This window comes from Delphinapterus leucas, chromosome 5 (genome assembly GCF_059928025.1).
Source record: "Delphinapterus leucas isolate spDelLeu-1000000601 "Yukka" chromosome 5, BTC_Dleu_Yukka2, whole genome shotgun sequence".
Lineage (NCBI taxonomy): Eukaryota > Metazoa > Chordata > Mammalia > Artiodactyla > Monodontidae > Delphinapterus > Delphinapterus leucas.
In genome coordinates, this window is record NC_143133.1 from 107,113,875 (window position 1) to 107,141,489 (window position 27,615).

A 27,615-nucleotide genomic window follows, 5' to 3' on the forward strand; every position below is an offset into this window, starting at 1 on the left:
ATTGAATATATTTCCCTGTGTTTTATAGGAACTTGTTGTTTATTTTATATAGAGTAGTGTGTATCTGTTAATCGCATACCCCTAGTTTATCCCTCCCTTCCCCTTCGGTAGCCGTAAGTTTGTTTTCCATGTCTGTGAGTCTGTTTCTGTTTCGTAATAAGTTCATTTGTATTGTTTTTTAGATTCCACATATAAGTGATATCATATAATATTTGTCTTTCTCTGTCTGACTTACTTTACTCAGTATGGTAATCTCTTGGTTATCCATGTTGCTGCAAATTGCAATATTTCATTCTTTTTTATGGCTGGGTAATATTCTATTGTGTATATATATATATATATATATATATATATCACATCATCTTTTTTTTTCTCATAAATTTATTTATTTACTTTTGGCTGCGTTGGGTCTTCCTTGCTGCGCGTGGGCTTTCTCTAGTTGTGGTGACCGGGGCTACTCATTGCGGTGGCTTCTCTTGTTGTGAAGCATGAACTCTAGGTGCATGGGCTTCAGTATTTGTGGCACGTGGGCTCAGTAGTTATGGCTCATGGGCTCTAGAGTGCAGGCTCAGTAGTTGTGGCACGTGGGCTTAGTAGTTGTGGCACATGTGCTTGGTTGCTCCGCGGCATGTGGGATCTTCCCAGACCAGGGCTTGAACCCGTGTCCCCTACATTGGCAGGCGGATTCTTAACCACTGCACCACCAGGGAAGTCCCCTAGGGTACATTCTTAAGAGTGGAAGAGCAGTATAGTGGTAAACTGCTTCTTAGTGATGTTATATGTTTGCTGTAAATATTAATGAGTGCACATTTCTCCTTTGCCAACACTGAATACTATAAATATTTGCAATGAGAGAGGTAAACCATGTTATCTCAATACTATTTTAATTTACATTTCTTTGATTATTAGTAGAATTGAACACTTTATTCCTGTATTTTTAGTATAGGTAGATTACCCATAGTGGCTGTAACATTTCTTAGCAGAGAAAATAATTTGGAGTGTCTGTAAGGAAATGGGTGCTTTCTTTAATCAAATTAAACGTAAGTCTTCGCAATTAGCAACAAATAGATAATCTCCCTGGAAAATTTCTTGTGAACTTTATAACCCAAAATGTGATCACACAAAATCCCCTTTTCCCTTGTGCATCTCTGGGATGTACCACTGTTACCACCTTCTTTAATATACAGGCCCAATTATGGGGACTCTAAATTATAGCATAGCTGTGACGAGGCTGGAATATTTTTTAAAGTTTATACTCTGGATCAACAAAAGTAATATGGTTAGGGAGAGTAATCCAAAGCTAAATAATCTGTTTTACCTGATATTTTATTTTATTTTTTAAATATTTATTTATTTAGGCATGAGATCTTCATTGCTGCATGCAGGATCTTTCGTTGTGGCGAGCGGGCTTCTCTCTAGTTGTGGATCCAGAGCACACGGGCTCTGCAGTTGCGGCACATGGGCCCAGTTGCCCCGCGGCATGTGGGAATCTCAGTTCCCTGACCAGGGATCGAACCCGTGTCCCCTGCATTGGAAGGCAGATTCTTAACCACTGGACCACCAGGGAAGTGCCATACCTGATATTTTAGTTTTCTACCTATTGCTGTATAACAAACAATCCCAAAATCCAGTGGCTTAAATCAACAAGTATTTATAACCTCCTACAATTTCTATGTGGGTTAACTGGACCCAACAGTGCAATTCTATACCATGTGGCAGGGCTGCAGTCTTCTGAAGGCTCAACCCAGCTGGAATATCCATGATCGCTCGCTTTTGTAGCGGGCAGTTGGTGCTGCTTGTCGGCTTGGAACTCAGCTGGGGCTGTTGATTGAAGGCCTTGATTGTTCTCCACACAGCTTCTCCATGTGGCTTGGGTTCCAAGAAGGAATACTCTAAGCATGCTTCTACATGACAGAAGTCACCGTTCTCCTTTTGGAGTACTAGCAAGCAATTCAAAGTTCAAACCTCAGAGAATAAGGGCTGGAAAAAGTAATTTCCTCTCCCGTCTGCTTGAAGTCAATCTCCTGGTGGTCTCATTTCCTATTTGAACCACCACTTGTAATCTTGGTGACTGAAATGGCAACCTACCACTTTCAGGGGAGACACTGGCCTCTCAGAGACCTCACCTAGACAAGCAATTCAGAGTTGAGCTGACGATGCCAACAGTCATTCTAGGGATATGCACTTATATAGATCGCAAACGGGTGGGGTGGGGTGGGATGTGGTACATTTCATTGCAGTCTCATGACAATTACTATCTTACTATTGTAAGAGAACACTGCAAATGGGCTACGTATTTACACACTACTTAAGAACGAAATAGATGTGGGAAAACAAAACAAAAAAATCAACCAATCTAGTATATGTCCATGTCAACTATGCTAAATACTTCATTAATATTTTATGTCTTAAAACATATGTCTTGGCTAGCATACCTACTGATAGTAGAGTTGCCCTTTTCAAAGTCTTTATCCCTCGTGTGACATACACAAGGGAAACAAGAATTTAAAAATGCCCCAAACAGGACTTCCCTGGTGGTCCAGTGAGTAAGACTCCATGTAATGCAGGGGGCCTGGGTTTGATCCCTGGTCGGGAAAGTAGATCCCGCATGCATATCGCAACTAAGAGTTTGCATGATGCAACTAAAGATCCCGTGTGCCGCAACTAAGACCCAGTGAAGCCAAAATAAATAAATATTTAAAAATGCCCCAAACGTAATTAACTTCATGTGGATCATTTTGAACTTCTAGATATTGAACAATCGTGTGAACTTTCAATCTTAAACATTTGAATTTCCAACTATAAGGGTGGGCAATGTCTTTTCCTCTTAAATTGCAATTGTTCCCAGAGCCTTGCCCAATAAAAGTGTCATTAATAAAGATGACTAACATTCGAAGTTTTACTTAACATTAGTAAGATTTAGTGAATAGTAAAAGCAATGTTTGCCTTTCTTGTGAGGAGGGTGCTGCAAGCCAAGGCCATGGATTTCCATTCCAGCCTATGATATAAGCTACGCTGAATAAGAATTTGAAGAATTCTCCAAATTCTCTAGGGGCAGAGCAAATGATGTAGATGGTACCTTTTTCCTAAATTATCATTTAATCTACACCCTAGCAAAATGCCAATAAGTTACAATTGGGTGGATTGGGTGTATTTTCTGGTAGAAACAAAGAAAAATTCCATCCTATCTTTGTTATCAAAATTTTCTTTTCTTTGCATATAGGTAAAGGCTTGCAGATCAATAATCATTTTGATTTCACCATGAAATTACATTCTCTTTGCTTGAGTTCCTTTGAGTTATGCACAAGGCTTCCTGTTCTGAATCCACTCTTTTCTTTTCCTCTCTATTATGATGTCAATGTATGCTGAAGGCAAGTAAAATTATGAAAACCTTTAGTCCTTAATTCTGTCAAGGCGGTGATGTCAGAGAGAGATATAAATTAGATGATGATGAAAATTTTAAGTCTGGATTTATAAAAGGTAATTCTTCCCCCCATTCCTTCCTTTTCCATTTTAAAACAAAATTTTTTTCATCTTTATTCTCCAAATTTAGGTGTACTTCCCCCTCAGAATTCCAATATCTTTTTTTCTTTCTGTTAATGAAGACTTGTGATGATCTGTTTTCCCTTTCATCTTAGAACATTTTGCTTTTATGTTTCTTTATGTGATGTATACAATTCATGTAACTGTTTTAGTTGGTGTTTCTGTTGATCCTAGACATGAGGAAGGTCCAAGTGACACAGTTGATGTCAGGGTATCCAGAAAGCTTGAATCCATCTGTAAACTCTTCAGCACTCATAGGTCGGTTAGTGCCCTGCTGGTTTTGGAGACCCTGGATGGGGGGTGTGGGGGACAGCTGCGGCTCACCCTGGGGACACAGACACTGGTGGCAGCCATATTCGGGAACACTCTACTGCCCTTTTCCTTTTTTTCTTCTCTTTTGTGTAGCAGTTGAGTGTATGATACAGGGATACAAGTACGGCAGTCCTATAAAATCACATGCTGGGGCTTCCCTGGTGGCGCAGTGGTTGAGAGTCCACCTGCCGATGGAGGGGACGCGGGTTCGTGCCCCGGTCTGGGAAGATCCCACATGCCACGGAGCGGCTGGGCCCGTGAGCCGTGGCCGCTGAGTCTGCGCGTCTGGAGCCTGTGCTCCGCAACGGGAGAGGCCACAACAGCGAGAGGCCCGCGTACCGCAAAAAAAAAAAAAAAAAAAAATCATATGCTGATAGTTCATATGAAGTCTTTTGACTAGAAAACTTCCATAATAGTACTAAAATGTAAACAAATTTTACCAAATGGTAAAACTGCTCTCCATATTATTATTAATTTATTTTTTACTTTTGCCCACGCCGCATGGCTTGTGGGATCTTAGTTCCCCAACCAGGAATTTAACCCGGGCCCCCGGCAGTGAAAGCGCTGAGTCCTAACCACTGGAACGTCAGGGAATTCCCAGCTTTCCGTATTAAAGTAGCCTTTTATACCAGGATCTTCCTCTCTCTAACTGGCAATAGTTGTACAGACTCAAGCAAGGGTTTTCAGGCCAGAAAAATTAAAGCAAGTAACTTTAGAGTTTTAACTCAATCCAAATAATATGTATTGAGTACCTACAATGTTCAAAGTATTGTGCCATGAAGCAGCTTAATAGCTGATGAACAGTTTACCTGAAGCACTCCATGGCTGTATTCTTTACACCTAAACAATAATCCACAGCTGTTGTATTTTAACTGTGACTTGGCTAGAAGTGAAGTTTCCTTCTGCAGTGAACCTCTGATTTCTGGCAACTGTTTTACTGTAACCAGGGGCAAAGTAAAGCAGGAGGGTGGATAACTCTGAAAAATTGTAAAAAACAGTTGGATTATTGTCTTACATCTCCTTTTGTTTCATCAGTAGAACAGCATTAACGGTGAGATGGCAAATCCATAACAGACATAAACCTTAGCCCTAGGTCATTTAGACTGAATAACTGTGAGCACGCTGTGTTTAGGGCATTTCACTATCATCTGCTTCTTCTCAATGGAGGACATTTATTTATTAACAAATACTCCACTAGCACTTATATGCCAGGTACATTAACATACTCAAGGTTAGACTATTTGCCCAAATCTGAAGCAGCAACATGCTATGAGAGGCCTTTCATTGTTTAATGCCTCCCTTCCTCCCTCCAGATGTGTTCACAATGAAGTGAAAGCTGTCTCTCTCCTCCTGGCACACCCACTTCTCCTTATTCCCGACTTCTTTGTTTAATGATTTAAAATATAAACCTGACGTGTTTAAATTTTCAGGAATGGCAAGACGTTGATACTGCCTCTTACCCTGGCAATGCACAAGTCACCATTTCAGATCTGGAGAAAAATGTCTGCCTCATCTTTGTAATATTAAACCCACTTACAGAAAACAAATCTTCAACATTTGCAACCATGAGATGTGGTACAGCTGAATTCATTTTAGTATTTTTAAAAAGGTGTAAGCTTTTAAAACTTTTCTGAAGACGCTCCTGTGCTTCTTGTCTTTTCTCATGCCACACCCCTCCTCCCAAATTTCCATGTGCTAGTTAAAATCCAGTTCATTTTCCAAGCCCATCTCAAATAACCCTTTCTCTAGAAAACTATTTCCTGCCTAAAACCAATATAATTTTTCTTGACTCTCCCACAGTACTTCCTAACTTTGACCCCACTTTTGCTTGACTTTTAAATGCGAGTATTTTAAATATTATATATGTTTTAAGGCCTTACGGCTTCAAAGAGTACCATAAGGGTGAAAAGCCACTTTCCTCTATAATATTTGTTTGTTTTTCACTAATGCGTCAGGAAGAATACTGTTAACGGGTGGTGGTGGGGGAACAGGACACAGATTATGATGATCTGTGCTGGTTTCAATCCTAATATAATTGATCTCTTAAACTAATCTGAGAATGAGACGAGCCTAACTTTCACACTGGAAAATCCCGAGAGGAAAAACACCCCTCCGAGATCTACAGGCAAAATGCACCCCGCCTCCACGCTGCTTGGAGCAGCTGTCTCAGGAGTCCTCCCTTCCTTAGAACGTGGGAGAGGTTTGGTCGGGCGGCAGCTGCAAGGAATTTTCCCCGTTCCTCGTCCACACGATCTCCCCGCCCCACACCCCGCTCCGAAAGGAAGGTGGCAGCTGTCAGGGAATCCCAGTGGAAATCTCTTTCCGAGTCTTCGCCGAGCGCGGCGGGCGGGCGGGCGGCAGCTGAAAGCTGTCAGGGGTGGGGACTCTTTGCTCCTTTAGACAAGGACAGCAGCCCCGCTGGCTCCGGAGATGCCACCTCTCTAGCTCGTGGCGGTCCCTCAGGTGTCCTTCTCCGAGTCCAAGAAGGCACCTTGGCAACGTGGGGCGGGTTCCTTCCGCGCCAGGAGGCCCTACGGTAACTTAAAAGAAGGAGCGTCAGAATCACCGCCTCGGCACTCGCCAAAGCACCTTCTCAGGTCGGGGAGTGGGAGGCGGGGGAAGAGTCGGCTGCTGAAAATAAAGGTCTTTTCTGGCCGGGCCGGGGATACACCTGGTGCTACCTGCGTAGTGCGCCAGCCCTCACACGCAATCCTACCAGCTAGCCCGCGCCCGGCGCCTCCGCCCTCTCCGGCCCCCGGGGCCGCCCGCGCGTACCCACGCCGCCGCGCGGTCGCCTCCGCCTTCGCGCCCGCCCGGCTGCTTGCGCTCGCGCACGCGCACGCCGCACCCGGCCGCCCTCGGCGCTGTCATGGCGGCGGGGAGCAGCTTAAGTGGGCACGCGGACAGCCGCGCGAGCAGTGGAGGGGCAAGCTGTGGCAGTAGCATCCTCACCGCCCGCAGCAGCCTCAGCCGCGGCGTCCGTAGTGCCGGCAGCGGCTGATTTTGCAAAGGCTGAGCGCAGGGGTGGGGTGGGGTGGGGCGGGCCAGGAAGCCATGGAGTTCTGTGCAGCCGCGGACTCCCGGGGAGCGGACTAGGGAAACTTGAAGGCTGCGATCAGGTGCACTGACCTCTCTCTCCTCCCTCCTCTCTTCGTCGTAGCCGCCGGGACTCCCCTCCCTTCTGGCCACTACACACACCACTCCTCCTCTGCCCGTCGAACCTCAGGTGCCCGAGAGGTGCTCCACTCCTCCCCCTGGGCCGAGCGTTGAGAATCATCACCGCCCCCTTCCCCCGCCCTTTCCTGCCCTGGATCTCAGCCGCCACCTCCGTCTCGCGGCTGCCTGGCGGGGGGCAAGGACGAGTCCGGAGTGTCTGGGTGAGGAGGAACTTTCTCCCTCTAGGGTAGCTTGGGGACCCCTGCTTTCCTCCGACCCCCCCCCGCGCCCTTTCCCAGCGACAGTTTCCTTTTCCGTGCACCTGTGAGGAGAGATTGCCCTGCGCCTGGAACCTGCGAGAGTGTGGGGGAGGAGTGAACCTGTTCTCGGGCCTCTGGAACCAGCCTTCGCTCAGAACCCCGCGCCTCAAGGCGCGGGGAAGCGGGTGGCTGGTAGCGGGGTCCTTTGAGGAACTTATTTGACGGACACTACTCCCTTCTCTCCCCGCAAAACCCTAAAACAAAACCTAGCCTATTTAACATTGATTTAATCTTCCAATAGGGTTTGGCGTTGTTGTCAGCCTCGGGGAGAGAGATTGGACAAATATTCCCCAAGAGGAGGAAGGCGACGCCAAGGACTTTCTACATCAACTGCTTTTGGGGTTTCTCCACAACTTGGAAGAGTGACCCTTTCCGTTTTGCTTTGCGTCTGTGTGCTTATTAGTAGCGCAGCGACTGCTGTCCCAGAGTGACTCCGAGTAGTCCTTTATCGTGAACTCGCAATGGCCAGTGAAGACAGTATTGCCCCTTCCCCGCCACCAACAGGTGATGACGGGGGAGGTGGAGGGAAAGGAGAAGAAACCCCTGCCGAAGGGGCTGCCTTGTCTCTGAAACCAGGGCTCCCTATCAGGGGCATCAGAATGAAATTTGCCGTGTTGACGGGGTTGGTTGAAGTTGGAGAAGTATCCAATAGGGATATTGTAGAAACTGTCTTTAACCTGGTAAGTAGATCTCTATTTTACGAGCATATCTTCTCAGTGGGTTGGGGAACAAGACGTTAGCGCTGGAGCCATGTGCTCTACTCAGGCTGATGATGGAAACAAAATTCTGCTGACCTAAATGAAACAATTTCTTGTATTTTTCAGTTTAAGGGGAATTATGTAAACTTAGATGCTCCAGGTTTTGAGAAAGTGAACAGATCACTTTGGTCCTAAGGAAATAATTGTTGCTATGGAAGTATTATGGAGGATTCCAGTGGAGGAGTTTTATTCTATAAATTTTTTTCCCCCTTGGGATGTATATCTAAGTGTGAATTTCGGACATTTTAAGTAAGTTCTTTTGACCTTCTTTTGGACTTGAGAAATAATGTCCTACCTACTCTTTCGAGTCTGCCTAAGTTATGTTTTGCCATAAATTTTGAACAGAAAATTGTTGTTCACAGGGCTGATGAAAGATTAATTTGCTGCAAAGTTAGCATTTATATTTAATTTTGATTAGTTTTATTTTTAGACATAATTAACAAAAGTCAAATTTTGGAAAGAATTTAGGGTTACATCTTGTGAATATTGAATGGCAATTTAAAAAGAGAATTGCAGCAGGTATAGTATAATCTTTATTTCATTTGTGAATTCATGTCTATCAGCAAAGGATATTTGGTCATTGGAAGTTGCTGGTTATACTACTATGAGCTATGAATGTTATTTTTAAAATGTGGATATGCGATACTTTCCTTTTTCTCTAGTCTTAGAAATGGTTATCATTTCTAATGGGGACTTTTTAGATTTCTTTATTCCAATTTCTGTTGCCCATCAACGTAAAATATAAAAAGTAAATTTGGCCTTTAGATATTTCCCCTTCTTCCACCTATTCACCTGTGTTAGAAGATAATAGATGGGAACAAATATGAATGTGCAATAGTTGAATAACTGTTTATTACCTTTCCCCTTTGCCTCTATTTTTTCAAGGTTAGGCTTGTTTTATTCAGGGCAGTTAATTATTTCCTTCACTAGAGCTTTACTAATGGACTGGCACCTGTGGTACAACTTCTAGAATGAGAAAGTAGCTTGATGAAATTCACTTACCTATGGGATAAGAAAATTTTGAACGATTGGGTATTTCTCTACCAGTTTGTTCTGTTGGGAGTTTATATACAAATACTGACACGCACGTACACATTTTAAAAAAATTATGTATATTATGGAAATGTTCAGGTGTACACAAAAATAGAACAGTTTAATGAACTCTGGTGTCTATCATTCAGTTTCAACAGTTGTAAACATTTTGGGGATCTTGCGTCTATGTGGACTTCCAAAGTTTGTGAATCTGAAGGAGATAAATGGCAAATCTATGTATCCCTTTGTCTCCAAATAGACTTGAAAACTTTCCTTCTCAATTTTTTTCTTTTTCTTTTTCTAAACCTCATGTATCTTGGATGTTAAAGAGAAATGTGTGGTAGTGATATAGTCCATCATTAGTTGTTTGTGTGTGAAACACAACATTCCTCTGGCAGAAGGATTCCAACTCCTCTGTTCTTTAGAATGTCTTCTATGGAGGTGGATGACCGAACATGAGTCACTTGCATTTTATCATTAAGGAAAATCCAAATTCTGTAGTAATAGTTCGTTCATATGCTGCCTAGAACTGTATACCTGGTAGAGATTTTAAGGTGACTGGTTAGGTCTTTCATAGCTACATCTTTGCAGGTCAGTAGGTGTCTGGGTAGAAGGAGAGGGAAAATCTGTTCAATTACACTTCCTCTTCACCATCGTTCTCCTCTCATGTAGGGCAGAGAAAGTTGCTGAGAGGATTAGATTAGTTCTTTTTCCTTCCCTTCTCCCTTACAAAACTTTTCATGCTCCTACAGATATTCTTCCCTTCTCCCTTACAAAACTTTTCATGCTCCTACAGGGCCTTGGCCAGTCTTTTGAATCTTGGGAACTGAAAATATCGGGAATGTGGTAAACTAGTCCATTTCAGGGTTAGTACTGCTGCACTTAAATATTTTCTAATAGATAGTTATCAGCCTTAGTCTCAATTCTACTCAAAGAAAGAAGTTACATTAACTAATAATGTGTGATTTAAAAAAAGTCACTACAGTTTACTATGTGCTAGGCAATGGGCCAGGTGCTTTACATATGTTTTTAAATTCTTCCCTCATAAAGTGTTTAATACATAGAGCTCATTATATAGTTAAGGAAACTGAGAGCCTGAAAGGTGAAGCAGATTGGTGATTCTTAGAATGACAACCCTTCTAGGAATACATCTGTCTCTTGAGTCGATGTAGAGTTGTTTGCTTCCCTAAGCAGATACTTATAGCTTAGGCATAGCTTTCCCCAATGTAAGGACAGCAAAATCATTGGTCCTGCTAAATATGAATTGCTGAAACCTTGTTCAGTTTTCATATCTTCTTATTGACCATTCAAATAGCTTTCAAAACAAAGTAAAAAAAAATTTTTTTTCAGGTTATTCAGTCAGTTTTTCCACTCAGAATGTAGATGCAGAAAGTTGATTATTAAGTTTTTTTTACAGTCAATATATTGGATTAAAATTGTGAAAAATAGGATACAGACAAAAGAATGTGTGACATGTATAAGTAATGAAGTATTATAAACCCTTTGAAACTTCATTTAACTTAAAGAACCAGCATATTACCAGTATCACTGAATCCTCATGCATGCTCCTCCTTTATCCTTTTTTCATTGGATTTTTCATTAGTAAGTTTATTATATTTTATATTATACTATATATGTATTTATTAATATTATATATATATATGCAGCTATCATAACTTTTTCCTACTTTTCAGGCATTTTATTAAAATAGTTTGTATGCTACCGATTCTCTCGTATTGGTTACATATTAGTTACTTTAAACCATAAAGTTTGTACTGTTAACATTAAACAACCTCCCCTCCCTGAGAGCTGTCCAAATAGTAAGAGGTAGTAGAGCCATATAACTTCAGAAGTCTTTCTTTACAAAGTACTGCCTCCAACTTTGCTAATGTAGCTTGACCTTACACAGTTATAAATTTCCTTTTTTTTTTCAAAGATTTATTTATTATTTTATTTTTGGCTGCGTTAGGGCTTAGTTAGTGCGCGCGGGATCTTCCCTGAGGCATGTGGGATCTTTTGCTCTGGCATGCGGGCTCTTCGTTGTGGTGCGCAGGCCTCTCTCTAGCTGTGTTGTGTGGGTTTTCTGTTCTCTAGTTGTGACGTGCAGACTCCAGGGTGCATGGGCTCTGCAATTGTGGCGCACGGGTTCCAGAGCACGTGGGCTCTGTAGCTTGCGGCACACGGGCTCTAGTTGAGGGGCACGAGCTCAGTAGTTGTGGCGGGCAGGTTTAGTTGCCCCGCGGCATGTGGGATCTTAGTTCGCTGACCGGGGATCGAACCCCCGTCCCCTGCATTGTAAGGCGGATTCTTTACCATTGGACTACCAGGGAAGTCCCTGTTATAAGTTTCTTTGGAATTTACCACCCTTCTTGTAATTTCTTTTGCAAATCTGTTTTATAGGTAAGCTTTGATTAATAGTACACCTGTGTATTCAAGTGTTTAAAACCTCTGGTCAGCTTTTACATTTTTCTTGTTGCAATTTAAAACCATTTTTTTTTTGTCTCCATCTGTATGCTAAAGTAATTTGTCAAACTTTTGGACCCAAATAATTATATTGGCATGTTTTCAGGAACTCATTGCTGAGTTTAAGGCTTCCACCAGGTATTTATAGGTGTTCCATGCTATTTAATTCAAGAATAGTGTTTCCCGTGGGCTGGTGACAGATACATGTTTTCATGAAATTTTTTTCTTCAAAAAGTAACTGTACCATTTTAATTAAACTGTTAAAGCTTAGGGAGTTCCCTGGCAGTCTGGTGGTTAGGACTAGGCGCTTTCATTGCCATGGCCGGGGTTCAAACCCTGGTCAGGGAATTAAGATCCCACAAGCTGCACAGTGTGGCCAAAAAAAAAAGAGTTAAAGATTAGAAGATGGAATATAATTTTTCATTACTCATTACATGGCATTGATACAGGTTCTGCGAGATATTAATGGTGCAAACTCTTAACACCTATAGAAGCTGAGCAGATCATACAGAGGTTCTGTTTGTATTGACTGTGCAGAGACTATACTTGTGGGGCATCTGCTGTTCCATTTTAGCTGATTGTTGTCCTACAGTAACATGAGCCCAGTGATGTGTGAACCTTTTGATTTTTTGGGAAGAACTGGAAATCAAGATTTAAAAAAAATAACATTTAAAATGTCAAATTAAAATATTAAAACATACTGTGTGGGACGTAAAATTGCAGGCAGTTTCTTTTCAGGCTTTTATATGAACATTTATTAGGTAATCATTCATCATGTTTCTATTTTGATGTGTGTATCTAGAATTATTTCCTCCTTAATATCTGACATCATAATTTAAAGGTTAAGAGTAATCTATTCTAGAAATATGCTTGTTCGTGGGCTTCTCCTCCATATCACTTTGTATTGATACTTCATGTTATAATAGAAAACTCAAACTGGTTTAAACACAATAAAAAGGATTTATAGGCTCATTTATCAGGAAGTCCAAAGGTAGGGTATGATTTACAGTAACAATAATATTAAAGACCAGTTTCTTTCTGTTGCTGTTTTCCTTTCTGTAATGTCAGCTTTAGTCCATTGCTGTTTCCCTCATGGTAATAGGACTGCTGCCACTGGTACTTGGGGCCATATGTATTCTTGTTTAGAACTCTTGGGAGAGAGAGCCTCTCTCCTAACATTCTAAACAAGAGTCCTGATTGGACTGCTGAAGCAATGATTGTGGCCATTGAAATGTGCTGATTGGCTTAAGCAAACCAGGGCCAACTGCTGTACCTAAGAATGGGGTCAGTTTCCTCTAAAGTACTTGGGCTGTATGGGGAGAGATGGATACACAAAGATCTGGGTAAGAAATTCACGGAGTGAATGGATGCTGGATAGGCAACCAGTGATGTCCACTACTCTCCTTTTCAAATGCATAATAATACAATAGTAATGTTAAAGATATTTGTGTAAAGAGAAAAAAAATCACTCTCTTAACTCCCTGTCGTGATCTTGAGCAAGTTTAAAAAAAAATTCTTTTATTTATTTATTTAAAAAAATATTTATTTATTTTATTATTTATTTGGCTGCATCAGGTCTTAGTTGTGGTATGTTCGTTGCAGCATGTGGGATCTTTCGTTGTGGTGTGTGGGCTCTTCGTTGAGATGCGCAGGCTTCTCTCTAGTTGTGGCGTGCGGGCAGTAGTTGCGGTGCGCGGGGCTCTCTCGTTGTGGCTCGTGGGCTCTAGAGCACGCAGGCTTAGTTGCCCTGTGGCATGTGGGATCTTAGTTCCCCAACCAGGGTTAGAACCCACGTCCCCTGCGTTGGAAGGTGGATTCTTAACCACTGGACCACCAGGGAAATCTTTGAACAGGTTTTTTTAACTTCTTTGTGCCTTGGTTTCCCCAGCTCTACAATGGGGAAACTATATTGTAGAAAGGATTAAGTGAGTAAATACTTGTAAAGCACTTAAAATTATGTGTGGCACATTAAGTGCAATTATAACTATTTGCTGTTATTGTAGTATTTGCAATTTTAGATAGTTACAGTCCTCATATTCCAACCTTATAATTTTTTTGTTTCTATATAGTCATTATTAGCCTATTGGCTCTGCAATATACTACTTCATTCTTATTTTGGGGTTTATTTAATAGCCGTTGTCACTTTTAGAGGTGACTTGATTTTCAGCATCTTTATTGAGGTGTAATTTACATACCATAAAAGTCACTTGTTTTAAGTATATAATTCAGTGATTTTTAGTAAGTTTCCAGTGTTGTGCAAGCATTACCACAATCTAATTTTAGAACATTTACATCCTGTGTTCAAGACATTTTATACTTTTAGCTCTTACATTTAGGCCTATGATCTATTTTTTTTTTTTTTGCGGTACGCGGGCCTTTCACTGTTGTGGCCTCTCCTGTTGCGGAGCATAGGCTCCGGACGTGCAGGCTCAGCGGCCATGGCTCATGGGCCCAGCCGCTCCGTGGCATGTGGGATCTTCCCGCACCAGGGCATGAACCCGCGTCCCCTGCATCGGCAGGCAGACTGTCAACCACTGCGCCACCAGGGAAGCCCTCGCTTACTCTTTTGAAGATACGATTCTGTTTTCCTCTAGTCTCTTTTGTTGTTAAAATTGTCACGGTTATCATTCTAATTTAACTTTACAGATAATCTGTCTCTGTTGTTGCTTTAAAATTTTTTCTTTGACTTTGGAGTTCTTTAGTTTCACCATAACTTGTCTAGGGGTGGCTGTGCTTCCTGAATCTGAAGATTCATGTTTTTCATTAGTTCTGGAGAATTCTCATGACTAATGCCTTTTCTTTATTTTACCTACTTGCATTTTGGAACTCGTAATACATGACATGTTGTTTTTTTTTTCTTTCTATCCTTCATGTCTCTTTTTTTTTTTTAAGATTTTTTTAATGGGGACCTATTTTTTTTTTAAGTCTTTATTGAATTTGTTACAATATTGCTTCTGTTATATGTTTTGGTTTTTTGGCCACAGGGCATATGGGATCTTAGCTCCCCAACCAGGGATTGAACCCACACCCCCTGCATTGGGACTGCCAGGGAAATCCCTCCTTCATGTCTCTTAATCTTTAATATTTTCAATCTTTCCTGCGGCTAATATCTTTTCTTCTAGTTTATTGTTCATTTCTTTATCTCCATCTTTCCTTCTTCTTCCCTCCCTCCCTCCCTCCCTCCCTCCCTCCCTCCCTCCCTTCCTCCCTTCCTCCTCCTTCCTTCCTTCCTTCCTTCCTTCCTTCCTTCCTTCCTTCCTTCCTCAGTAGCCCAGCCAAAGACTAGTAATTTGTAATTTCCCTGTGCCAGTAGATGGATTTTTTTTGGGGGGGTGGCGGGGCAGGTTGTGGGGAGGATCTGCTTTTTTACCTTTTGAGAGTCCCATGTTTATATGGAGATTTCATTCCTTGAGTGAGCACCACACTGTATTTTGTGTTTCTACATAGGCGTTAAAATTTAAGTCTCTAGCTTACTAGCTTCGCCTTCTGAACCCCTTCAGCAATTGTAATAGCAGATCAAATACTTATTGTTTTCCTGTTTCTTCTTCATCTTGATCTCTTGGGGTTGCCTTTTCTTTCTTGCAAGTTCAGCTCTACACTGAAAAGTATTTTTTGTTATATTTAATATTTGTAGGTATTTGTGAAGTGATAGTTTTTAGGTTATCTTAGTCTACTCACTGTCTTGCTGGAACTATAAGGTATAACTATAAGGTATAACAAAGCAATTGGTATATAATAGCAAATGAATAAATTATAGTACCAATTTAGGCTACATTAGGCCATGGTTTTACCTATCTGGCAATAATTTGGAAGATTATTACCTTAGATAAGTCCAGATAATGGAGTTCTATTGTAGATCAATGAAGAAATTGTAGGTAAAGAAGATTTGTCATTTTTCATCTTCTTCAAATTCTTACCTTTATATCCAGGCAGATGAGCAGTTTTTATGTTAGAAAGCAACCCTATGTTTCCAAAACCAAATATAGATTCTTGGGAAATTTTGTATATGGATGTGGTGTTTTAAATTTTGGTATTTATATGAGTTTTCTGAGATTTTAGAATTATAGAATGTTGTGGGATGGTGAAAGGAATTCAGTTTTTTTCTTCCAACCCCTACCCACTTAAAACAAACAACTTAGAACAATACACTACCATTCTTTGAATCTTAATTCTTTTTAAGTTCTTAATCATTTAGCTGGAATGCTAATAACCTGCATAGAAATCTCATTTGTATTAACAGGGAACTTTATAATTTTACTATTTTTAATATTTTCATCTGCCCAGGGATGAACTTTTGAAATAAAATAGCAGTAAGCAAAGCAAATGATGACCATTTGTTTGTTTGTTTATTTTTTATTATTTTTTAATGAGGTATAGTTGATTTATAATATTATGTAAGTTTCAGGTGTACAACATAGTGATTCACAATTTTTAAAGATCATACTACGTCTAAAGTTGTAAAATATTGGCGGTATTCCCTGTGTTGTGCAGTATATCCTTGTAGCTTATTTTATACCTAATAGCTTGTACCTCTTAATCTTTTACCCCTATATTGCCCCTTTTCCCTTCCCTCTCTCCACTGGTAACCACTAGTTTGTTCTCTATATCTGTGAGTCTGCTTCTTTTTTTGTTATATTCACTTGTTTGTTGTTTTTGTTTTTGGCTACATCGGGTCTTAGTTGCAGCACGTGGGATCTTCATTGAGGCATGCTGGATCTTTCATTGTGGTGTGCAGGCTTTTGTTGCAGTGTGCAGGCTCTTTGTTGCAGGGCAAGGGCTTCTCTAGTTGCGGTACAGGCTTCTCTGTCTAGTTGTGGTGCGCCGGCTCAGTAGTTGTGGCGCATGGGCTCTCTAGTTGTGGTGCATGGGCTCAGTAGTTGTGGCTTGCAGGCTTAGCTGCCCCTTGACATGTGGGATCTTAGTTCCCCGACCAGGGATCAAACCCGCATCTCCTGCATTGGAAGGTGGATTCTTAACCACTGGACCACCAGGGAAGTCCCCTGTTGTATTTTTTTAGTTTCCACATATAAGTGATATCATACAATATTTGTCTTTCTTTAATGTTTTTCACTAAGCGTATTACCCTCTAAGTCCATCCATGTTTTTGCAAATGGCAAAATTTCATTATTTTTTACGGTGGAGTAGTATTCCATTGTGTGTGTGTGTGTGTGTGTGTGTGTGTGTGTGTATGTATCACATCTTCTTTATCCAATCATCTGTTGTTGGACACTTAGGTTGCTTCCATACCTTGGCTATTGTAAATAATGCTGCCATGAATATTGGGCTTCATACATCTTTTCAGATTAGTGTTTTTGTTTTCTTTGCATATATACCCAGGAGTAGAATTGCTGGATCATATGGTGTTTCTATTTTTAGCTTTTTGAGAAACCTCCATACTGTTTTCCACAGTGGCTGCACCAATTTGCATTCCCACCAACAGTGTATAGAGTTCCCTTATCTCCACATTCTCACCAGCATTTGTTATTTGTGGAACCATTTGTTAATCTCTTAGGAGCTACACTTAAATTGACAAGATGGCTTTTGACATAAAAATTTTTGGAGCCATTTCTATTTGTCGGGACTATTTTGCTGATTTATTTAACTTAACTGTTTGAAATAAAGAAAATTCCTCGGTTTAGTCAAGTTCAAAATTCAGCATATCATACAGTTCAAATATTTTTCTAGTTTATATTATTAGACATTGACTTTTATTTTGTGGTGCTAAATATGCTGTGCATGAACAGTTATATCAAATTATGCAAGTGGTGCTCCAGAAGGAAAGATTGAAATTAATGCTTTGTCCTGTGATCCATATATAATAGGGGTGAAACTGGATCTAAATCAGGCTGTGTGACTGAGTCTGTTGATTACATGTAGGCAACATAAGTGTTTTTTACAAGTATTATCTCATTTAATCTACACAACTCTTTGAGGTAGTACTTTATTAAACTTGTTTTATAATAAGGAAGTAGGATTGGAGAGGTTAAAGATGCTCAAGTGCCATAGTTAGTAAGATGGGATTTGGACCCAGGCTGTTTGAGCCTGAATCCTGTACACTATATTATACTGTGTGACTATTAATTTAAGGTGGGTGCTTATATTAGAATTGTAGAAAATGGCCACTTAACTAAATTTCTCAAGAATTGTATTTATTGAAAAACTAGTTCATGATAATTAGAAACATAGTAAAGAATGATAAGCTTTGAGAAAATGAATTATCTTAAAATTTTATCATTGATTTAACAGTGCATACTTTGATATTTTTACATCAGTTTCCCTGTGTTTCAAATGGTACATGGTTACTCGTATATGTTTAAGATATCCACCGATCAATTTTCTTCTATTCTGATAATCAGGAAAAAAATGAAATGACCAACTCTTTAATATTTAGGGACTAATCATACATCTTATTTGTGATTGATAAATGTTATTCTTAATATGTATTACTTGTGGTTTGTTCTTGGTTTTGTTATATAGTACCTTAGCCTGAGGGCAGAAGTATGGAAGAAAAGAAAAATTAAATTAGTAATTTTCTACTTGTCGTTATAGTATCTCTTGAAAAGATTTGGAAAAAGTTTAACATTAAATCAAATAGTTAAAATGAAAAAATTTGGCATATGTTTGGGAGTTTCATTTATTCTAAATTCTCATTGCTATGGAATGGAATATTTTTCTTTTTTTAACTGGTACTTTTTTTGTTAATTTTTATTGGAGTATGGTTGCTTTACAATGTTGTGTTACTTTCTACTGTACAGCAAAGTGAATCAGCTATAGATATACATATATCCCCTCTTTTTTCGACTTCCTTCCCATTGAGGTCACCACAGAGCATTGAGTAGAGTTCCCTGATCTGTACAGAGGTTCTCATTAGTTATCTATTTTATACATGGTATCAATAGTGTGTATATGTCAATCCCGATCTCCCGGTTCATCCCACCCACCCCCCTTCTCCCCCATGGTGTCCATACATTTGTTCTCTACGTCTGTGTCTCTATTTCTGCTTTGCAAATAAGATCATCTATACCATTTTTCTAGATTCCACATGTATGCGTTAATATGTTTGTTTTTCTCTTTCTGGCTTATTTCACTCTGTATGACAGTCTCTAGGTCCATCTGTGTCTCTGCAAGTGACCCAATTTTGTTCCCTTTTATGGCTGAATAATATTCCATTGTATATATGTACCACATCTTCTTTATCCATTCGTCTGTTGATGGACATTTAGGTTGCTTCTGTGTCCTGGCTATTGTAAATAGTGCTGTAATGAACATTAGGGTACATGTGTTTTTTGTATTATGGTTTTCTCTGGTTATATGCCCTTTAGTGGGATTGCTGGGTCATATAGTAGTTCAGTTTTTCGTTTTTTAAGGAATGAAATGGAATGTTGATTTCACTTGTGAAATTTTTGAATACTGAGAGGATGTCCTAATTAATTATAATTGATACTTAAGTTTGAAATGACAATTTTAATGGATCCTTTTTTTTGTTGTTGATCATTGTTGCCTCTGGATATTTATCCTCTGAATCACATAGGGATACTTTTCCATCTTCCTTCTTCTCTACCTTGCTCACACAAGACCCAGATTTCCTTTTTGACACTGAGACTACTGCTTAAGACTCTTCCCACTTCATAGAAAACCAGTGTTTTCTTACTCTCTTCTGAACCTAATTTGGGTCTTCTAGAGCTCTGCTCTGGCTGCTGTACGTGATGCTGAAATGGGAAAGAAAAAAATGACTACTTCCATTATCTAAATTTTCCCCACAGAATGTATGAGATAACAGCTAGTATTTATTGAGTGTTTTTGTGACCTACTAAGTAGTACTTCTTTGTCCTTATTCTACTCTGGTTTAGACCATTCTGGATGCAGGGGCCCCTTTACTCTTGTTTTTCTCTCTGCCTAGAATGATCTCCTCTCAGTTATCTAATAATATATATCAATAAACAATATACTATAATATAAATATAAATTATAATTTTTATACCTTGAACTTCTGTTTGATTTTTTCATATTCATATTTTTATAGTTTCTTTTCCTTAGTCATACTTCTAATATCTCTTTTATTTCCTTAAACATTAACACTTTAATATTGTGTATGTGATCATTTTTATTTTTTTCAGTGTTTGGAGTCTGTTTCTGTAAAGCTTGTTCTGCTGGTTCTTGGGGGTTTGTTTCTTCATTATTTTGTGATATTTAAAAAAATGAGCTTTTGTACTATAGATTATTATTATTATTTTAAAATGTGGCTGTACTTGGAGATGAGGCCTTTTAAAATATTTATTTATTTATGCCGGGTCTTAGTTGCAACAGGTGGGCTCCTTAGTTGCGGCTCCAAGGCTCCTTAGTTGTGGCATGCAAACTCAGTTGCGGCATGCATGTGGGATCTAGTTCCCTGACCAGGGATCGAACCCTGCATTGGGAGTGTGGAGTCTTATCCACTGTGCCACCAGGGAAATCCCTGTTCTATGGATTATTATTTTTGAGTATAGTTTGAGGTCTGGTTTAAAGTGCACTCCTCCTGGTGGTTTGGTGTTTGCTTCTGTCATGCTCCAGTGTCTTCAATTCTGAACCTCTTGAAACTAAATTTTTAGTTTGAGTTTTGTTAGACCTCACAGGTAGTATGAGTTCTGGTCCCAAATTGGAGTGAGAGGAGAGAGACTTCTTTTTTTCTCTTCTACTCAGGTTGAGACTGCCAAGTATGTCCACTTGCTTATGATGAGCGTGTCCTGTCCCTGTTACCACACCCGTTCACCCACCGACAGTGTTGCCCTTCAGATTCCCCACATTCTTTAGGCCCCAAGCTTTTATCCTTCTCCCCCTTAGCAGTCCCTTAATACTCAATTTCTAAACCACTAGAGATTGGTGGATGCTCCCAGGGCAGATACTGGCCTCAGCGCTCGTTGAAACTCGGTTGTTTTTTGCCTCCAAAGATTTTCCTTGGTTTCTCTCTAGTTCAGCCGTTCATGAAAATTTTTTTGTTTGTTTGTTCAACAATCAGTATTTTAAGGAATTCTGAACAAGTGTTTTTCTGGACACCTAAGTCTTCTGTATTGCCAGAAATGAATCTGATTTCTTCCTCTAGTTATCTATATGACTCTCTCCCTCATTCCCTTAAGGTCTCTTTTCAGATGTTACCTTATTAGAGAACCTTTACCTACTACCAAACGGGTACCCTCATTGTCGCTCTTTATCTCCTATATCCTGCTTTATTTTTATAGTATTTATCTCCATCAGATATTTTATTTTGTTTTTCCTTATATTAGAATATAAGTTCCATTTTTTTGGCTTGTTTACCACTTTATTGCCAGTACTTAGAATAATGCCTGACACATAGTTGGTGCTCAGTAAATATTTGTTGGATGAATGAATGTGCTTAATGCTTTAAATGATTATTTCTTTTAATCCTCATGGTAACTGTGAGGTAGGTGATATTATCATCTCCATTTTAAAGGTGTGAGGAGTCTTAGGCTTGCAGAGTTAATTAAGTTGCCCAAGGTCACACAGTAAATGGCAGAGGAGATAGAAGTTGAACCCCAGGCAGTTCAGCTTCAGAGCAGCCTGTTCTAACCAGTGTGCTTCGGTGGTCATAGTGAAGTTGGTTCTTTAGCAGGTTTGTATAACACTGGTGTAATTCTAGAATTCAGCTATACTTTGTATTCTGTTTTTTCTTTGGGAAAATGTTTTCTAGATTTCACATAATTGATTTTCAAATAAAAACTTGGACCCTGATATGTAACTTGGAAAGCTTACGCAGTACAGCGGTCCCCCCTTATTTTCAGGGTTACGTTCCAAGACTGCAATGGATACCTGAAACCGTGGATAGTACCAAACCTTATTTACACTATGTTTTTTCCTACACATACATACCTGTGATGTACTTTAATTTATAAATTAGGCACAGTAAGAGATTAACAACAATAACATAATAAAATAGAACAATTATAACAATATACTGTAATAAAAGTTTTGTGAATGTGGTCTCTCACTCTCAAAATATCTTGTACAGGCAGACTTTGTTTTATTACACTTCACAGATACTGCATTTTTTAGAAATTGAAGGTTTGTGTCAACCTTGCATTGAGCAAGTCTATTGGTGCCATTTTTCCAAAAGCATTTGCTCAGTTCATGTTTCTGTGTCACATTTTGGTAATTTGCACAGTATTGCAAACTTTTTTATTATATTTATTATGGTGATCTGTGATCAGTGATCTTTGATGTTACTTCTGTAGTTGTTTTGGCATGTTTTAGCAATAAAGTATTTTTAAATTAAAGTATGTACTTTTTTTTAGACATAATGCTATTATTGCACGCTTAACAAACTGTAGTATAGTGTAAACATAACTTTTATATGTACTGGAAAAGAAAAAATTCTTGCGACTCACTTTATTGCAGTGTTTATTTTGGTGGTCTGGAACCGAATCTACAGCATCTCCTAGTTATGGCTGTACAAATTTAATGCTTTTTCCATCTTAACTAAGCACTTAACATGTACTGTGGTCATAACTTTTGCAGTTTGAGGTGTGACTGCAAAACAAGCATGGCTCTTTGTTTTCCTTCTTTGCAATTTCGTGGATAGAAGATTTGTTCTTACCATAGATCTTAGCAACCTTCAGCATGTGATTTTTTTCTTTCCTTATTAAGTCGAGGACTTTCACCTTTTTGCTTAAAGTAAGCATTTTACAGCTTCTCTTTGGAATATCCAAATTGCCAGCATCACTACTCTTGCACTTTGGGGCCATTATTAAGTAAAATAAGGGTTACTTGAACACAAGCACTGATACCTCAACAGTCGATCTGATAACCTAGATGGCTATTAAGTGACTAAAATAGTGGGATATGCTGGACAAAGGAGTGATTCGTGTCCTGGGTGGAATGGAGCGGGATGGCTCGAGATTTCATCACTCTACTTAGAATGGCATGTAACTTAAAACTTATGAATTGTTTATTTCTAGAATTTTCCATTTAATATTTTTGGACCATGGTTGACCTAGGGTAACTGAAACTGTGGAACGTGAAACCATGGATAAAGGGGGAGCTACTGTATTTAAATCTGATAACTTTTTCCTCTTCTAATTTCATTTCTTTCATTCAATTTTTTTAAAAAAATTTATTTTTAAAATAACTATTAGGCTGCTGTCTCTTAAGACATTGTAAAGATTCTGGTGAGGTTATGCTGTGTTGCCTCTATTTCCTACAGTTATTTTATACAGTAGTTCAAATATATAATTTATAATAATCAATTTTAGTTACAGGCAAGTAACCTAATTAGTAGATAGGAAAACAGAAGCTGATGATTCCCTCCGAAGGTTATCAAACAAACCTGTATTTCCTTTTGAAGTCCTCATTTCAATGCTATCACTTTCCCTTTACCAGAAACTTGACTTAACCTTGACTTGCCTTCCTTCCTCATTCCCACAATCAGTGTGACACCAAATAGTCTATTCTTAATTTCAACCCAAGGTATCTCTTGCTAGTATTATTTTAAGGCCTTTCAAACTGTTCTTTTCCTCTGCCATGCCATTCCACAGCACGGTCTATGAAGCCCCAGCTCCTCCTGCACTTTCTTTCCTCTCTCATCATGTTCGCTCTATATACCATATTCAAGCCATACTGAACTTTTTCTTATTCTTTTAATAGGTCTTGCCTTTACAACCTCTGTGCTTTTCTTTCAACTCTTCTCTCTACTTGGATGCTTTTTTTCCTTTTCTGCCTGTCATAGTCATGCTCATACTTTAAGACAGCTTAGATATCATCTTCTCTAAGAATCCCAACTCTTTGCCCAACTCTGAGACAGATGTTGTTCTCTGTCCATTCCACGACAGAACTTTTTTCATAACTTACAGCATTTACTTAGCTCCATTATAATTATATGTTTATATATTTCTTCCACTAGACCATGAGCTTGAAGCCATGAGCTTGAAGCCATAATTATATGTTTATATATTTCTTCCACTAGACCATGAGCTTGAAGCCAGAGATTATACCTTTATTATCTTCTTTTTTAAAGTCAGGTTTATTAAGGTAGAATATACATAGAATAAATTCATTGCTTTTAGGTGTAGAGTTTGATGTACGTTGTCCTGTAACCATCATCATAGTTGAGATGTAGGATATTTTTATCACCCCACAAAGGTCTCTTCTGCCCCTGACTACATCAGGCCTCTCTGCCTCATTCCCAAACCCTGACAAACACTCATCTGATTTCTGTCCCTATCATTTTGTCTTTTCCAGAATGTCAAATAAAAATGAAATCATGCAATGGATAGCCTTTTGTGACTAGCTTCTCATACCTAGCATATTGTGTTTGAGAGTCTTTCATGTTTTTGCATATATTAATAGTTTGTTTCTTTTTATTGCTGAGCTGTATTCTATTTTATGGATGTGCCACAATTTGTTTATCCAGCTACCATGTGGTTTCCACCTGGCTATTATGGCTAAAGCTGCCTCCAAACATTTGTGTACTAGTCTCTGTGGGGACATATTTTCATTTTTCCTGGATAAATAGCTAACAGTACGCTTGCTGGCTCATATAGTAAATGCATTTTAAATGTATAGGAAATTGCCAAACTGTTTTCCAAAGTAGCTGTGCTGTTTTGCCTTCTCACCAGTAATGTTGAGTTCTAGTTCTCCATTCTTGACAACACTTGGTATTGTCACTGTTTTTAATTTTAGACATTCTAGTAAGTTTGTAGAGGTGTTTTGTTATGGTTCTTCATTATTTTTAAACCTGTAATATTTAACATAGTTTCTGGCATATTCAAGATGGAATAACAAAATATTTACTATCTTTGACCAGGCAAGTGTCTTACAGTATTTTATGCTGCTGTTCATCTTAAGCTGTATCACTTTAAGCGAAATCATCTTTAAGCTACAATGGCTTGAATTAAGTCGTAAGAATAAGAATCATACTCAGTTCTTTCTGTGGTTGAAGTGATGTTCTCTGCAAGCTCTAACATATGTATTCAGAAAGAATTAAAACCCACCAAAATTTGTTGGTAACATTGTTTAATCCTCTTGTGGGATGTGAATTTAGTCAGTCAATTACTTAAAATAGTCTCTAATTTTTCCCTTCTAGGTTCTATTCTAGATGATTGTCCTTTGATTTTTCATTTCTGGTTCATGACAATTTCTCCCCTTCTTAATTAGCCTTAATGTATTGTTTTGTTTCGAGCTAGAGGCATACTTAGGAGATATTGCATATTCAATTCCAGACTATCACAATAAAGTGAATATCACAATAAAGTGAGTCACACAAATTTTTTGGTTTCCCAGTACATATAAAAGTTATATTTACACTGTAGTCTATTAGGTGTGCAGTACTTTATATCTAAAAATAAAATGTACATACCTTAATTTAAAAATACTTTATTGATAAAACATGCCAAAACGATTACAATAGTAACATCAAAGATCACTGATCATATATCACTGTAATAAATGTGATAATAATGAGATACCTGGAAGAGTTTCTGGCCCTAGAAGAGTTTTCTGAACCTTGACTGGGGTGAATGGACTGAGGACTTTGCTGCTGTGAGGGTGATCCCTGCCAGGCACCAGTGATGGCAGAAGCCTCAAATGGGACAGCTCCATTTTTGAAATTGACAGCCAGGAGCAACGATGGAGGAGCAGTGATTTAGAAGGAATCTAAGTCCCTGAGTGACCGTGAGGAGCAGAGTTGCACTGCTGACCTATACCTTTTACACTATTAGAGGCAAGAGAAATAAACTTTTTTGTTCATTAGGCCATTGCAAAAAAAAAAAAAATACACACACACACACACACACACACACATATATAAAATAATAATGAGAAAGTTTGCAGTATTGTGAGAATTACCAAAATGTGACACAGAGACATGAACTGAGCAGATGCTGTTAGAAAAATGGCACTGATAGACTTGCTTGGTGCAGGGCTGCCACAGACCTTCAATTTGTAAAAAATGCAGTATCTTTAAAGCGCAATAAAGTGCATACAATAAAATGAGATATGCCTGTATTTGCATATCTTAGCATGTTACAGAACCTGTTATAGCCTGTCAGAGCATGGAAGGAACCTTAGAAATAACACTCTAATCCTCTCAGTTTTTAGGTGAGGAAATTGAGGATCAGAGACATGTCCAAGGTAGGCCAGCTGGTTAGGGCCAGAACTGGTTCTGGAACCCAAGTTTCCTAAATTCTCATACATTTCTCTTTTTACTTAGATATTAATGGCTTTCAATTTAGTGAATCAAGTGTTATAATTCCTTTTTCATTTGAGGCAATTTTTTTTTTTTTGGCCGCGTGTCATGTGGGATTTTCTTTGACCCGGGATCGAACCCTGCAGTGGAGGCACAGAGTCTTAACCACTGGACTGCCAAGGAAGTCCTGAGGCAAAAGTTTTGAATTTTTCTCTTGCCTTTCTCTTTCTTCAAATTTACTGACACTCAAATAAAAAGCTCAATCTGATTATAGTTGTTTATATGTAGTTTCTAATTGATTATGTTTCTGGAGACCAGTGGTCCATAATAGAATTAGTATTTTTCTACTATGACCTTAGAGACAAATTGAGGAACTAGGATTTTGTCAATTAAGATGTGAGAAAGAAAACTAGCATTTTTTGAGGTCCATGTACTTTAGAATGTATTTTTATACTTAGAGTTATTACTTTTAGATACTTGCCTTAACCCTGGAGGATTGGAATAATGTATCTGCACAGTGATCTTAAAATATATTTATTAGTATATACCAAAGTTTTCTGGATTACACAGTACCATTTTAAGTATGTTATGACACTTCTTGAGAGTCTTTTCTTAATTTATTCTGACTTGTGGTTAGGTAATTAAACAAGGTTTAGGGTAATTTTGATATATACGTGTGTGTATTTTTTTTATGGTTACTAGCATGGCAGAAATGGAATTTCTTCAGGATCTAGTATATTGGAGCTAGAGTAAAATACACAAGTATTTACATAAACAGAATAATTACAGGTATTTTATTTTTTTATTTTTAAAAATTCATTTAATTTTTGTCTGCTTCCGGTCTTCTTTGCTGCGCGTGGGCTTTCTTTAGTTGCAGTGAGCGGGGGCTACTCTTCGTTGCGGTGCGAGGGCTTCTCATTGTGGTGGCTTCTCTTGTCGTGGAGCATGGGCTCTAGGCACGCGGGCTTCAGTAGTTGTGGCATGAGGGCTCTGTAGTTGTGGCACGCAGGCTCTAGAGCTCAGGCTTAGTAGTTGTGGTGCATGGGCTTAGTTGCTCCGCGGCATGTGGGATCTTCCCAGACCAGGGATTGAACCGTGTCCCCTGCATTGGCTGGTGGATTCTCAACCACTGCACCACCAGGGAAGCCCCAAAGTTTTAAAATTCAGTTGTATTTTTGTCTTTTTTTCCTTGAATACTTGTCATTGAATAATATAAGAATCTTAACTTGTAGAGTTTTCTCTAAATTCTATTCTCTGATTTTGTCTTTTGTGTATTACTGCAATGGTGTTTTTCTTTTCCCTTTAACCATCCTATTGTCTGCTTTCCTTTTTTCCTCCCCTGTTCTCTCTTTTCCCCTCCCCTTTTTTGGTCTCAGTTGAGCTTATTTATGATCCTGGGCAAGAAAATTTACTCCTCTAATTCTTAATTTTCTCATATGTAAAATAGGGCTGATTCTGTCTATCTCATAGGGGTTGTTATGTATTAAAATCCCTACTAGGCACTTAACGCTAGTTACCCATTTTTTTCCTGCCCCCAGTTTAAAAACATTTAACAAAAACTCACTTTTTGGGGTTTAAAATTTTACCTATTGGCAATCAATAAAAATAAAACAAATTTACCATGGAAAATTTCAAACATATATAAAAGCATGAGAGAACTGCTATGCACCCATCAGGCAGCTTCAATTATTATCAACAGTGTTTCATTTATTGTTATTTTAACTAATGATATATGGCTTCTATATTTTTGTTTTCTTTAGCTCTCTATAATTTGTTCCTTGGCTTTAATTATGATTACTAACCTTTTTAAAAATTTTATCTATCTATCTATCTATGTCTGTGTTGGGTCTTTGTTGCT

At 38.9% G+C, this 27,615-nt stretch overlaps 2 protein-coding genes across 5 annotated transcripts in view; one reads left to right on the forward strand and one right to left on the reverse strand.

Moving 5' to 3' along the window:
- Window positions 1-1,008: 1,008 nt before the first annotated feature.
- On the reverse strand, window positions 1,009-7,525 carry LOC149749215 (uncharacterized; the record flags this gene model as incomplete). Its single annotated transcript, XM_089911274.1, has 2 exons — window positions 1,009-6,395; window positions 6,985-7,525. Coding segments are annotated over 2 exons (786 nt in total), but the record flags the coding sequence as incomplete, so codon positions are not given.
- The window catches only part of LRBA (LPS responsive beige-like anchor protein), a 748,688-nt gene continuing 727,957 nt past the window's right edge, over window positions 6,885-27,615 (forward strand). For 3 of the 4 annotated variants that reach the window (XM_022599721.3, XM_022599723.3, XM_089911301.1), the window contains exons 1-2: window positions 6,983-7,232; window positions 7,573-8,011. In XM_022599721.3, coding sequence (XP_022455429.1) covers window positions 7,793-8,011 — 219 coding nt within the window. In that variant the 5' untranslated portion in view covers window positions 6,983-7,232; window positions 7,573-7,792. The other variant, XM_022599722.3, reaches the window with a different exon arrangement.